The 15,012-nt window shown below is 39.6% G+C and overlaps 1 protein-coding gene across 3 annotated transcripts; it reads left to right on the forward strand.

Moving 5' to 3' along the window:
• Positions 1 to 78: 78 nt before the first annotated feature.
• On the forward strand, positions 79 to 14,935 carry cttnbp2nla (CTTNBP2 N-terminal like a). 3 transcript variants are annotated; one of them, XR_008963256.1, is made up of 6 exons: positions 79 to 438; positions 4,676 to 4,783; positions 10,378 to 10,653; positions 10,940 to 11,047; positions 12,394 to 14,473; positions 14,555 to 14,934. XR_008963256.1 is itself a non-coding variant. In XM_057338324.1 (5 exons), exons 1-5 carry the CDS (start codon positions 424 to 426, stop codon positions 13,459 to 13,461), a joined length of 1,575 nt encoding a protein of 524 aa, XP_057194307.1. In that variant the 5' UTR covers positions 79 to 423; the 3' UTR covers positions 13,462 to 14,935. The 3 variants fall into 3 exon arrangements, 1 of the variants encoding a protein (XP_057194307.1); XR_008963257.1 differs by having other exon boundaries at positions 14,565 to 14,934; XM_057338324.1 differs by having other exon boundaries at positions 12,394 to 14,935.
• Positions 14,936 to 15,012: the final 77 nt, after the last annotated feature.

Genomic DNA, 15,012 nt, shown 5'->3' on the forward strand with positions numbered 1-15,012 from the left:
AACCGGACTGCGCAGCATTCCTCTCTCTCCTGCTCTGGATGCTTTTCTCAGCTCCAAATATGGTTAGCTTTACAACTCTCTCATCTCAACTATTTTCAGCGTTTGAAATTATTTTTTCGAGCGAACTCGAGGATCATGCAACGAAATGTTGAGTTTAATGAAAATCGGGCGGAAAAAGTGCATTCATTTGCTGATGACCAGAGGGGGGATCTTGCTTGCTGCTGGACAAAGAATCTCAGTTTATAAACTTTCCCAGTCCCGCCTCCTGCCCATTGAAACCCGCTCCTATTGGTCAGCACGTTGATGCTCTTTTATTCCATTGGCTGTTTAGGATGTCTGTTTTCGGTTTTTCGAGCAGCTGAACTTCACTGAAGCCCATCGGCTCGTCTCGATGTGCATTATTGAAAAACGATCAAACTTGGGATGGCACCCACGACGGTAAGATTTTTTACTTTAAACGCATTTCTAAATCATGAAAATCAGAAAAGACAGAGAAAACTAAACATAACACGAGCACGGGAACAAAAGAAAGTATTTACAAATTCGCAGGATGCAGATTGTGTGAATTGTACGAGGAGTTAATGCTAGTGTTGTTTTTAAATAGCCAAAAGGCAACTATTTTTGCGAGAAAAAAAACTACTACTACACTACTAGTACTTTCTTATTGTTAAAATTCCTTTTTTATTGACATTTGTAAAAGTGTGTGTTTCAAAATCTCGTGAGCTGCCTACCTAGGCAACATTTTGAGGTATCAACGCGCGTCCTAAATTTACCTGAGTTTAGGCGATGCCCTATAATTATGTACTTGCATTGAAGACCTAAAACGCACTCAATTTTGAATGTTGAACTGCTCATATTAATGCTGCATATAATGTATACTGTACTTTAATATTGTATCAAATATTGTTGTCCAACAAGAAAAAATACGTTAGTATTTACTATTATTTTATAATTGTACACTTTATTAATGTATACTCTGTAGTATTAAGAAGTTAATTGATAACTGTAGTAAATGCTGTAGTATACTTTAATATTTACTGTGGTAGGGTTTAAAGAACTATAGTATCTAGGATTTTTACTGCAGTAGTTTACTACAGTAAATACTATAGTATAGCCTACTACAGTACTGTTTTTCATGTGGTTTTATATAACAGTTTTTAGGAGATAAGTGTTGTTTTGACCCAGAGAGCGGTCCAGATGTTGGCTGATTTGTAAGCAGTGTTGGGTAAGTTACTCTGAAAAAAGTAACTAATTACTAGTTACTAATTACATATTCAATAGTGTAATTAGATTACTGTACAAATTACTCTCTCCAAAAAGTATTTAGTTACTTATTACTAATTACTTTCTATATCCTACATCAACCTTGATTAGTTAAGTGATTGAAGGATAGGCATGAAACGGCTCTAATTCATTCAAATAAATAATATAAAACTACATAAAGTAGTATTATTAACTGACCAAAGTATTACAAATGTGAGAATTATACATTAAAGCACAGATTTTAAAGTTAGACTTTGAATTTTGATGTCAATTCCACTATTGCACACACATATATTACACAAAGTATTTAGTTTAATTACATGAAAAGTAACTAAATTACAGAAAAAATAAGAGTAACCCCTTACTTTACTTTTTCAAGGGGAAAGTAATTAAATTACAGTAACTAATTACTTAGTAACTAGTTACACCCAACACTGTTTGTAAGCGTTAAATAAACCGAAATGCATGTGTCATCTACTAATTTGCATAATACTTTATGAAGTCTGTGCTTGGATGTACTGTTACTGTAAGTGGGCAGAGCAGTTAGCATCAACAGGTTATTGACATGGGACCATCTGTTTTGTAGTTTACAAGCAGTTTGAGGATTAAATGAATTATCCTCCGACATGTCGGGTGAGCTTGGACTTCAGTTTAGCTCCAGGGAGAAATGTGAGAAGCATTTGCGCCGATGTTTAATGCCGCAGCACCCTTTAATCCAGAAAGGCACGGGCACCGTTAAAGAGGAAATTCCAAATTAGCCAACCATGAAGAACACCATGTGATAATCCAGAAGTGTGCTTGAATGCAAGAACCAAAGCCTTGTTTTGAAGACCAGAAGATGCATAAAGAAAGTTGTCATTTTCTTACCTTAGTCTGATTTTTAAAGAACACTTTACAATCTTGGAGACTGGACGTCTTTTGTAATGTCTCCTAGATGTCTTTTTTTTAACTTGATCAGTTTATTATTTAATTGAAAATATTGCATCTTCTAATTCTATTTGGATTTTATGAAGGCAAAATAAGGTTGTAAAATTAACACGTCTTTAAAGTGTGGCTTTGCATTGGAACACGGATTAAATGAGCACTGTTTGTCTGGCTAAACCACAGACCATGAAAGCTTTAATGCATACTGTACTCAGGCGTGTAGCGTGCACTTCCCATCAATGCAAAATACTTCTAAAGAAACAACATTACACGGCTAATAAAAGAACAAGTTGTCCTAAAGTTTTCACAAAAAACAGACGCAAGATATGATTTTAATTCATGTAGAGAATAGAGTTCTCCCAAAAAAGAAAATTCTGTCTTCATTTACTCACCAACAAATTTCTGTTTTGATGAACACAGAGAAAGATATTTGGAAGAATGCTTATAACCAAACAGTTTTGGTAGTAGGACGTAGGAAAAAATTACTTTATAAATTTGTTCTGTTTAACACAAAAGAAGATATTTTGAAGAATGTAGGACAGCAAACAGTTCTGGGGCACTTTTCACTACCATTGTTACTTTTCCTACTATGGTAGTCAATGGGGTCCAAGAAGCGTTTGGTTACAAGCATTCGTCCAAATATCTTTCTCTGTGTTCATCAGAACAAAGAAATGTATACAGATTTGGAACAACTCGAGGGCGAGTTAATGATGAATTTTCATTTTTGGTTAAACTGTTCCTTTAAGTACAGCTGTGTCAGTATGAGAAGTCTGACGTGGAAGCTAGACGTCCAAGTTCTGTGTAGCCCAGATTTCATCTGGATCTCAGTAGGTCGTCTCTGAGTATGTTATGTAACAGTTCGGTCCTCATGGCTTCATGAAGTGGAAACTTTGGCTGACCACACAGATCTCTCGACATGATCTAGAAGAACCATTTAAAAGCAAAGTGGGGTCAGGCTGAAGAGATCTGGGTTTAGTCTCACGAGATTACTCTTTACAGCTCTGGGTCAAAGCGTTCGTGTTGTGCACAGATGTATGGGAAAGTGAAATCTGATGCTTTTCATGCACAATTACGGCGTGTTTAGAAGCGAGCGCTAGGAAAGGAATTTCAGTCTGACCCTGCCGACAACAAGCCACTCTTTCAGGCCGTCTTTCAATAGGCAGCGCTTCCAAATACGCCACTTTAGCTTTGATGTTAACCTGTGACTCATATGAATAAAATGACAAAAATAACATCTGTGCTTAGATGTGTTTTGCTTTCTTGTGAACTGCTGTGGGTGTGAAACGCAAGCAGATATGAGCTCATTTTGCTGTGTGGATGAGTGTTTGGGTTGGGAACACAACACAAAAACCCCCTTTCTCTTCCCTTATGCAAAGAAAATATATTAACGGTCAATTTATTAAAGCAACACTAGAGAACTTTTGCTTATGGTTCCCCCATGTGGTTGATAATCGCAATTGTCTGTTATTATCAGTGTCGTAAATACTGTGGCTGTATAAGCTTCCACGTGGGCGGCGCAGTACACATGAATTTGTTGACTATGCAGAAACCGCTGTTACATCATGTCACTTCATAAACTGTGCATGTACTAAAGCACTCTTTTGGCTCCCGCGGGGTATATTACTGGGCTATACTAAAGCTACAAAATTTTTACTTCTGCGTCGGACTTACGCCGTAGCCTCTACGCCGTAGGCTACGTGTCGGTTTTCACTTACACTTCTACGTCATTGTCCGCGTCAACAGGCAATGCGTCAGTGTCGACGCGGACAACGACGTAGAAGTGTAAATGAAAACCGACATGTAGCCTACGGCGTAGAGGCTACGGCGTAAGTCCGATGCAGAAGTAAAAATTTAGTGTTGCTTGTGTTACCAAGACAAGAGCCGAAGAAGAAGCAACTCGTTTGAGAAGCATTAGCAGTAATAGCGGCAAGTCAACGGTCACTTTTGTTGCAGATTTGAGATGTTAAATACTGAAGCACAAATAATTTACTTAGAGAATTCATTCGGAAATACGTTTGAGTGAACATGACTCTATCGCAGAGTTTTTTGACCTGAGGGAGGGGTTCAAACAGACCAATCACAGCGCTTGCGGTCCGCGTAGGGTCCGCGTTGAGTTGACGCGTTGTTACATTTTTGGAGAGGACAAACAAATAATGATTTGTAAATAAATGTTATTTTAATACGCTAACCACTACCTAGGCGTACACAGTTTACGATGTTTTAGTGACTTTTTATACGGCAAGTTGGCAACCAACAGTCTCAAAATGCGACGTGCGGGACAAGGGATGAAAATGCTGTGCGGTACAACGCAAAGCGGGACGGGCGGGTGGTCACCCTACTTTAAGTCTGTGTTTGTAAGCTTTAGTTTGCTAGTTTGCTCCTGGACAGAGAAATTAATTTAATAAAATGTCATTGTATTACAGTATTGTCTATTATTACATTTTGCATACCTGTTTGCTCAGTGTTTTATTGTGCGTTTTGTGTGCAGGAGTCCAGACTGAATGTGGAGGATTTGAGTAAAAAAGAGCTTCTGTTGCTCTTCAGTGTTCTGGAAGGAGAGCTGGAGGCTCGAGACTTTGTCATACAGACACTCAGGGTTTGTACTTTATTTCTTTATAATATAGCTTCTTTATATTTAAGATCTAAGATCCTGCAATGTATGTGAATTTGTTCATTACACTATCAAACGACACGGGTAAATTTGCTGGCGTGTGTAATCTTACCTAGAAGATTGGACATCAGTGATTTCTAAACATTGTTAATTTTCAACACGATAAAACCGTAACCTCAATAGTTGTCTATTGACCTTCAGTAGTTCACTTTTGAGAAGGTTTAACACTTCACATAGCACGCCAGATACCCAAGAGAGACATTATAACCGAAACACTCAATGAAATCCAGATGTATGTCTGGCTTATAATTCAATTGGGCACGCTAGCATCTTAAACTTCATAACTATAAAAGCTCAGTTTGTTAAGAGCTATAAATTGACAAGGATCTCTTTAGACTTTTCGAGTCTTTACGTTAAAAACGATGCTGTTTGTTAGTTGGTTTGACATGCAACAAACATCCAAACATTGCAGTTTTCAGAAAAGTCATGAAAAATCGAACCCTAATGATAAACAAGTAAATAAAATGCCAAATCGACAGGTTGTTTACCATCCCAATTGAAAGCAGAATAAACAGAGCGTTTGTGAAATACACAACCAAAACTTCCTGTTTGAACTTTAGCATCCTGCGGTTTACTACATTCCAAACTCAATTGCTTTCTTACATCCACCAGGCTGTAATTACACCAGAAAGGACTTTATTTTTCATCAGGCTCTTTTCACTTTAACTTTTAATTTTTTAGAGTGTTTAGCTATTTTGGGTCTCATCTCACACTCCTGATGGACATCAGGTAGCTAATTTACAGCAGGCTGTACCACAATTGAGATGAAACATCTTTTAGCATCGTTCCTTTTTTAATCATGTACCATGATAACACCATGGTATACTTTGAAGGACCTCGGAAAACCTACCGTATATGGTAATCATGCCAATGCCACAAAACTTGTAAAGAACACGTCCAGATCAAATTTGACAACAAATAAAATAAAATAAATTACATTTTAAATGAAAAAATAAAGCCTTTTTAGGACCATTATGACATTTTTGGACTATATACTGTAAGTGCACACACACATTTCCTTCATACCATCAGTTTTAGGTTTTATTTCAGCGTGGTTTGTTCATCTCATCATGTTGGTTCGGTGGTAAATCTCAGCATCTCCACTCTCAGATTATGTGTTTAGTGATACATCTTTTTGTCTGAACAGATATTATCTGTGTTGGGCGGAGGCTTTGTGTGCAACACAAGTCGTGGATGTTTTAGAGCCATTAAGCATTTTTTTTGAACCACTGTTAAGTAATTTAAGTCAGTACTTAAGTAGGTGGCGTATTGAACCCGACTGCATGTTTCTGTAAATCTGTGTGGTTTTTGAGGGCAGTGTTCAGGCACGCTGGGATAACAATCTCTGTCACTCATTGCCTGCTTTGAATGATGTCATTAAGGCATGACTTTACTCTCTCTCTCTCCAGTCTGTCTTTATGATATTTGTTGTGTTCCTGTTGGTCATTGGGCATGCTAATGTTTATCAGACATCAAACCCTGTCTATTGTTTTGGTGCTTTCGAAAAACTGAAGTGGATCTAATGGAGATTTGCTCAAATAATTGTTTCCATGCTCAATGCCCCTCAGCAGCTATTGACTTTTGAGGGAAAACGTTTATTGTTTCATGACTAACAAGTTAATAGACTTCATGGCCTGCAAGAATGCTTTCCAGCTTTATTACTAGCAAGTGAAGTGCTTTACAAGAGAGAAAAGGAACTACATGCGCTTTGTTCTTATTTGAAATGAAAGAAGACCTGATGTGGACGAGTTTGAAGACAATGTCAGGTTATCTTGCACTTAGACACACATTGATGTTGTTTAAGGCACCAGCCTGGCTGACTTATTTGAAGCCATTAGTAGGGTTCATTTTCCCATGACTCCCCCATAATTGCTCAGGCTTTTGTCCTAAACACTTCCATTGTTTTCATACCAGGCTAAGAACATTTAAACCCAGTCCTCAATCAGATTTGCCTCATAGCTGATGAACGTTTAGTGTTGGATGTCTGCGATTTGTGTGCGATATAAAGAGACGTCGTGCTCATGAAGGGTTCGAATCCATGCTTTGATTTCATATCTCCCAACCCTCCCAACATTTATCTTCAGACTTTCCTTAAAATATAAATCTGGAATCTTTTAAACAATAAAGAAGGATAGTGTTTATTTGACTCATTATGTAAGAGTTTCTTGATGGTTATCCTCAAGTTGTGTAGTGCGGAAACGCCTTTCCTTATTTCACTCACAGGATGTATCTAGAACAGGGAATTTACGTCTAGTCATTTCCAGTTTATCATGTGTTGTGACCTCAGCGACGACTAGAAAACCCACTGTCGTGCCGAAAGTTTGTGTAAAACCATTTCGACAGATCCAAGCTGTTGAATGTTTAAAGCTGTCTGTGGTGACACGTGTAGATGATGTGAGTTCTTCTCTTTCTCTCTCTTTGTTTCTTTCTCCCTTTAAGGATAATTGACGTTACATACACGTTGTTACATTAAAATGAAGTCTTTACAGATTCAAGAAATCAAAGTTGTTCAGATTTGAGACGTCACGGCTGTTATTTTCCTGGGTTTCTGTAATGAACTTCAGTAGGAATGTGCCCCATAGACAAAAACACATCTCCTCTGTCCTGCCTCACCCCTTCTGCTTCAGAAACTCACTGTTTATCTGTTCTAGCGGCAGTGTCACATGGTTAGTAAGAGTAAAAGTTTCTGACATTTGTCACATTCATAATGGCTGATGTGTGTGTGTTTTTAAAGTTGAAAGTGAATGGTGACTACATTTGTCCCCAGTCCCCATCTGCTTTTATTATGTGAAGCAGATCATTTTAATAATATGTTTAATAATATGTAATATGTTGTTGGAGTGGATGTGCATTAAAACACATATTACGGTACTCGCTCATGAATTTACTGTAGCAGATAGACATGCGTGTTATGGCATGAACGTGTTCGAGCAGATTTTGGAGTAGATTTCATATTTGCAGTGCACCCAACTCACTGCACGTCTATGCTTAAAGGAATAGTTCACCCAAAAATGAAAATCTTGTGATCATTCGCTCACCCTCCAGTTGTAACAAACCTGTGTACATTCTTTGTTGTGCTGAACACAAATAAAGATATTTTAATGAAAGTTTGTAACCAAGCCGTTTTGGGTCACCATTGACTTCCGTAGTAGGACAAAACACTACTATGGGAGTCAGTGGTGACCCAAAATTCAGATTGTTTTCTTAATTTCACTTTAGTTTACTGCATAAAACTATCAGAAACTCTCACCAATGCAATGTTCGGTTGGCCTTGTTTCCTTTCAGGTCAATTAGGATCAGAGTTATTTCAGATGAATGTATTAAATTATTCCAGCTGGAAGTTTTTTTGGTGTCCAGTTCCCTTCATGGACCCTCTCTCGACTGTAATGATGGTTTCGGCCATCTGTGGGCCTCGTATTTAAAACAACAAACAGCAGAAACTGAGCAGAGACACATATACTTGAAGCCTTAGAGAATGGTTTATGTTGCTTTTGGCAGGGTCATATGTTCTGTAACATCACATTTCCTGTTTAGAAAGCAAGTGTGTGTGTGTTTGTACCTGGTAAACCCTACGGTATGGGGACACAATGTCCCCACAAAGATGGCAATATCCAAAATCCTTGTCCTTGTGGGGACATTTTTTGGTCCCCATGAGGAAACAAGCTTACAAATCATACAGAATTAACATGTGAAAATCTAAAAGAGCAGAACGTTTTGTGTGATTGTTAAGTTTAGGGGTAGGGTTAGGTGTAGGGAATATGATATACAGTTTGTACAGTATAAAAACCATTGTGTCTATGGAATGTCCCCAAAAAACATGGAAACCCAACATGTGTGTGCGTGCGTGCGTGCGTGCGTGCGTGCGTGTGTGTGTGTGTGTGTGTGTGTGTGTGTGTGAGAGAGAGAGAGAGAGAGAGAGAGAGAGAGAGAGAGAGAGGACTGCAGATCACTTTATAAGGATTGTAAGAATTATGGTTTCAAATAAAACTTACAAGACTCCTAATACCATAATACAGTATTTTGTGAAATCAAAAGTAAAAAGTTTTGAAATATATAAACCATCAAAAAATATCTTTAGACCTTTTGGGTCATCTGTTAATGTGTTCATAGTTGTGATGTGACAAGCATTTCAGACCAGCTTAGTTTTCAGACTCAAAGTTACAATGGCCCTCATTTATCAAACGATCGTACGCCAGAAAATGGTGCGTGCGCTTGCTTCCACGCAAAACTTGGCATTTATCAATATGAACGTGAGCGGTTGCTACGATCAAATCTCACGACAGGTCTCGTGTACGCAAGTTTTGAGATAAGGTGAAGGTCCGTGTATACGCTTTACCCTTTTGATAACTGAAAAGTAATAATGACAAAATAGATTTTCTTTTTTTCCGTTTAGTGTAACAAATGTAAAAATAGATTCCCAAGCGATTTATAGAGTAGGCTATTTACTTTTCTAGCCTAATTTTATGAACATGTAATTGTTCGCGATTACAAGAAATTACAAGGTTAACGGGTGCTTTGGTGTAAAAAAACTGATGAGATTGGTTGTGGATGGTTTGTGGGGGCTGAAGAATGCTTGTTCTGGCCTCCGACAGATCTGAAAGAGAAGAAATAAATGAAGCAAACATAAAACTGCGTGTGCTTGATTTAGGCAGCCTGAAATGCAAGATTAGCAGCATTAGATTTTAAACCTTTATCCTCTTTAGTAACAAGCATCTGTCTCCTCCGCCACAGACCATTTTTTCTACACCTAAATGAAGAAAATTGTAAAAACATTTATATATATAAACATACTATAATCGTGCCGCAAAAATGATCAGTCATTTATATCTACATTCGTTTTTACATTAACACATTAATGTAGGCTAACTCAAAGTCAGATTATAAATTTGTTTAAATGCACTATACAACCAAAGTAATTTAAAACAACAATACTTTCAGTGTAAACATAATAGTGAAACAATAATCATTTGCGGTGATATTTACAAAACATAAATATGCAATAAAAAATACGAACCTGAGCTGGAGTTCGGTTCACTACGCCAACGCTGTTGACTGCAGCAGTGATGTTTTTCCAAACTGTTTTTACTTCCTTTGATTCCGTTTTTCAAGGTTAAAGTTTCAATTTTAAATGGGGAAAAGTTCCTCTTTTTGGCCGGATTACGTTTCTCTCTGTCGCAAAATCTAGGGGCGAGGCATCTGCACCCTGAATTTTTAGGGGCGTGATATGTAAATTACGATCGATTTCAGCCGCTGTATTTATCAAGGTGCGACTATTCATACGGCGGAATTGGCCGCGTAGAAAGTTTAATGAATCACACGTGAGCGTTGTCGTACTCGGATGCACGCTTGTTTCTACGTTCGTTTGATAAATGAGGGCCAATGGGTTTACATTTGAACCGTTTTATTTAAAAACATCAAGGACAATGTGATTTTTCATGTTATATCCTCTTTAAACATACATTTGAATGAGCAAACATCCAACCAAAACGGTTACAGTAATCCATCTGTCATTTTCACAGGCCCAGCACAGAGACTCTTACATGTGGGAGCGTTATGGAAAATACAGCCTGAGCGATCCCTTCCTGGCGCTGCAGAGGGACAGCGAGGTCCTCCAGAACTCGGGTCAGGGCAGAGGGAACGGAGGGAGTTCCTCCCAGAGACGCCAGGGCATCTGTGGGGCGGCGGCGGTTCGCGCGGACCCTCTGGCGGTCCTGAAGCTGGTGGTGGGACACTGCAGGAGGATGCAGGAGAAGATGCTGAAGCAGCTGGCAGCTGCAGAGTCCAGACACAGGAGGGTGAGTATATGTGATAAAAGATGAAGATTCAGTTTTATAGCGTGTTTCACGGTGTGCATTTTAGCACAAAAACTACAGAAATATGAATGTAATTAATATATACCGATACAGCTGCATTCATTATTATGTGCTTCTAAAACATGATACTGAGGCTTAACCCCTCTCACTCTCAACTTATATTGAAATAGGATGCGTCACAGTATATAGCAGGTCAAGGAGAGATTAGAGGTTTGAAGGCCAATACTGTCTCTACATGTGATTATGTCTCCCCGTGTGGTGGTGTCAGATCATTGCAGATCTGGAGGAGGAGAAGAGAAAGCATGCTGAGGATGCTGCAGAAGGAGATGATGTCACGTACATTCTTGAGAAGGAGAGAGAGCGCCTCCTACAGCAGGTATGAAGAAACGCATGCTGACCTATGGGGCATGTCTATGATCTACAGCTGTGGAGACCATTTCAAAATTATTTTCAGTTTTTATGTATGGTATCATGTGTTATAATTTTTGATATATATATTTTTTATTCTGTGAACTACAATTGATATTTCTCCCACATTGTAAAAAAAAGTATTGTTTCAACCTCAAATACGGCAAAGAAAACAAGTTCATTTTTCATGTAGTTCATGTTTTTAAGAAAATGTTCAGATTTTTATCACATGTCTTGTCATGCTGTCAGTCTTTCACATCGCTGTTGGATGACTTTATGTCACTCCTGAGGTTTGATTTTGTTGAAATTCAACAGACACTGGACTGGAATGACCACAATACATCTAGAAACGCTGATTAAATTTGGAATGGTCTCTTCATTTTTTCCGTGGCTGTATGTTTCTTTGCCTCAGAATGAGACTGTTGTAATAAAATACAAATACACATGTTTTTGTATTGTAACTTAATTAATTTAAACTAATGTTAAGATTTATATATGAACAATATTTTATAGGGATTAGGGATGCAACGATTATAGATTTTGTTGGTACGATTATAGTCTTGAGGAATAATCACGATTGCACGATTATGACAATTATTATGCATTCATTCATTTCTACATTTTTACCGGCCCTGACAAAAAGTTTACGTGCCCCGGAATGCCCACCACAAAAATTAATAAATAATAATAAAGTTTAGTTATTCGTTTTTTGTACCTGTGCAATCTTAATAAATAAGCTTATAATACTATGAAACTATTAGCCTAACTCTAATAATAATAGTCAATCAGTTAGTAATAAAATTAGAAAAATTGATCAAATTATGATCAATAGCACAAATAAATGTAATAAAGCAAACACACAAATTAAATGAACAGTGTTTTTCCGGTGTTTCAGGTTGGTCTAACTGTGGTTATCAGGTACAGAAACTGAATAAAGGAGTCAAATGTAAAATAACACGTCATAGTCTTCACAGTATAATGAAATATAGATCAAACCATATTAAAGTTGATCAGTCAGGAGCAGCGAGTGTGTTTTGTCTTCGTTTTTTGTTGTTTGATAAGCATTAAAACAGATATATTTATTATGCTGCTGTCCCTTTAAGAGCTAGCGCGCACACGCATGCTTTTTGTTTCCCCGCTGCTTTCGTTTACAGCAAACTACAATGGATGTATCAGCGTAATATAGAGCCTATTCGCTAAATAATAACATCAAAATAAATTAAATTGCATCAGGAGTAGACTTTGAATTTGAGCTTGCGCATACAGAATGTAACCATGTTCAGGTGCTTCATTCCTTTTTTGATTTCCGTTTAGTTGGAGTTCGAAAAGGCAAAGACGTCTCGTATCGAGAGGGAGAAAAAACGGCTCCACGATCAGTTAGAAGACCAGCGTGTCCAGCAGAAACATCTCATGACGGCACTGAGTCGAGAATGCAAACGCTCTGGCTCCCGCGCCCACGAGGAGTCCCAGCGCGCCACCGAGCTCTGCCACCGCCTGGAGCGCGAACGATCGGCCAGTCAGGCCCTGAGGGCGGAGCTGGAGGAGGAGAAGAAGCGGGCTATGCAAATGGAGGCGAGGAGAGAGGAGCTACTGGCTGAATTCGACACGGAGCGAGAGCAGCTCAGCCTGAGGTTACGGAAGGAGGAGGCGCGCTGCAGGGAGCTGCAGGAGGAGATGGAGAGGTTGAGGAGACAGATGAGCGCTGGCAAGATGAACGGACATCACGTTCCTACAGAGGATGATGGCCGTGTTGATGTTCTAGAAAATCAGTCACAGAACACATTGACCAATGGGAGCTCGCCGTCCAATCCTCAAGCCCACAGCCCTTCCGCCAGCAACACAGAGTGTTCCCTTCAAAGTACGATATTGACACAATCACCGGACATGTCTAGTCTACAAGCTGTGTATCAGGCCGGCATCCACCAGCGCTTCCACGCAGCACGTCACAAGTTCCAAGGCACCCTCGATGAAGACATCCCCGCTTCTCCCCCTCCCTGCGACGCCAATGCGATATCTCCGTCAGACGGCGTCTCGTCTAAACACGCGGCACGCAATACAGTCACCCAAGCCCTGAATCGCTTCGGCGCTCACCAGGGTTCCAGCAAACCCGCCGCACCCAACACTTCCCCTTTCGGCACGGATTACCGTACGCTGTCCCAATCCGGCGTCATGTCTCCGACCATCAGGTCTCCCACCATTCCCAGAGCAGAAAGAGGGACCCCGCCGCCAATCCCACCCAAGAAGCCTGGCCTTGCCGAGACTCCGCCCTCTCCGGCCTCTCATCGAGCCGCTCGCCTGGCACAAATGACGGCCGGCTGCGGACGTAGCAGCAGCCTCGAGAACAGCAAGGAACCAGACTTTGTGTTGTCATCTAGTGGCTAGCAAGCACAGATTGTCATGAATGTGACGGCTATGAACTTGTCAAACACTGTTGATCTTTTTTTATCGTTTTTTCAGAAGATTCTAAATATATATTTTCACGGTATTATATCTCACGGGTGTATGCATGGTATTTTGCGATATATTATCAGATGCATGTTGATTATGCGCATGAATGAAAACATATTACACGTTAGGTATTTGACCACACCCTCCATGAAAAATCACTTGTTGTCATGAAAAAATCACGAATGACTGGTACCCAATAGAATTACATATATTTCTGGCAAATATTGATTATGTATACTTCACCCAGTCTAGTTTATACACTGTACTGTATATTTACCAGATTGCATGTGCATCTAAAGGTGTTGAAGATTTAGCCTGAATATTCACTTACTCTGAAACATGTTTTATGACATATTCTGTTCTGTTTATCTTAGTTTGTTTTCTCTTGCTGAATATAACTGCACAACATTATGCTTTTAAGTTATTGCCTATCTGTGCTGCCTCAAACCGGCCAGCAGGGGGCATCGGGTGGTAAAGTGACCGTAACATCATTCTCAGAATACTAGCCCACTGCATACTTCCCAGTATACCCTGTACACTGCCTACTAAATAAAAAAATAAAGACATATAAGTTGATTTTACTGTATAGAGGTCATTATTCAAAACATGTCAAACACTGACCAATCAAAATCAAGTATTCAAGAGAGATGAATGTAAGTAGTCTGTCATGTTAAGCGTGTGAGAAATGTGTGTGCATCACAGTCACCCATGTAAGACTAACGGGAGCGGGGATCACAGTTTAACCAGCCAGGAGCCTCTCCCTAAATCCTCTCTTTATGTGTGTGTGTGTGTACGTGTGTGTGGCCTGGGAAACACGGAGGCAAACACGCATGAAGTATGTGCCACTCTGCCCCCCTGGTCACAGTGGTCTTACCAGGTTTCAATCAAGCGCAAACTGCCAGCTTATTCAGTGTGGAACATTTAAAGCAACGGTTGTCTCGAGAATGTAAGTTTCAATGTTTCTTAATTGATTTATCTCCCAGTTATAATAAATGCTGGCATATTTATTTGTTGGCTCAACTGTGAGTTTTTTTCAGACAAGAGGATTCCTCTGTAGACGTCCGATGTGTCAATGCACGGTCACCCCGCCTCGGGTGGACGCCGCTAATTAACATTCCTGTTTGGGACAGTGGGTCGAGGTTGCGAGGCCAACGGGGACGCATGCCTGGCCTGGTGAAATCTCTCTCCCACACACGGCTACAATCACAAGTTTCTGTCTCTGGGGGAGAGGGGGCAGTGACCTCGTCTTAGAAAAAAGAAGACATGTCACTGGACATCCTGGGTCCTGACTCTGGGTACCAAAGGGTTAGGCCTTCTGAACCATTGAAGACATCATCAAAATATAGGATGCATTGTTTAATCCCCTTAAATTGTGATGTGAAATCGTTTGGACAATAAATCGGTGCTGTATTACAGTGATCTTAGTGTCATGATTCAATAAGATTTGCTCAGTTCACCCAAAAATGAAAATTCTGTCATCGTTTA

This window comes from Triplophysa rosa, linkage group LG7 (genome assembly GCF_024868665.1).
Source record: "Triplophysa rosa linkage group LG7, Trosa_1v2, whole genome shotgun sequence".
Lineage (NCBI taxonomy): Eukaryota > Metazoa > Chordata > Actinopteri > Cypriniformes > Nemacheilidae > Triplophysa > Triplophysa rosa.

Bases quoted from the DNA above. Each gene is read 5' to 3' on its own strand.
- cttnbp2nla (XM_057338324.1), top strand. The intron at 4,784-10,377 runs GTTTGTACTTTA...TCATTTTCACAG, and splicing joins TTGTCATACAGACACTCAGG to GCCCAGCACAGAGACTCTTA. The intron at 11,048-12,393 runs GTATGAAGAAAC...ATTTCCGTTTAG, and splicing joins GAGAGCGCCTCCTACAGCAG to TTGGAGTTCGAAAAGGCAAA.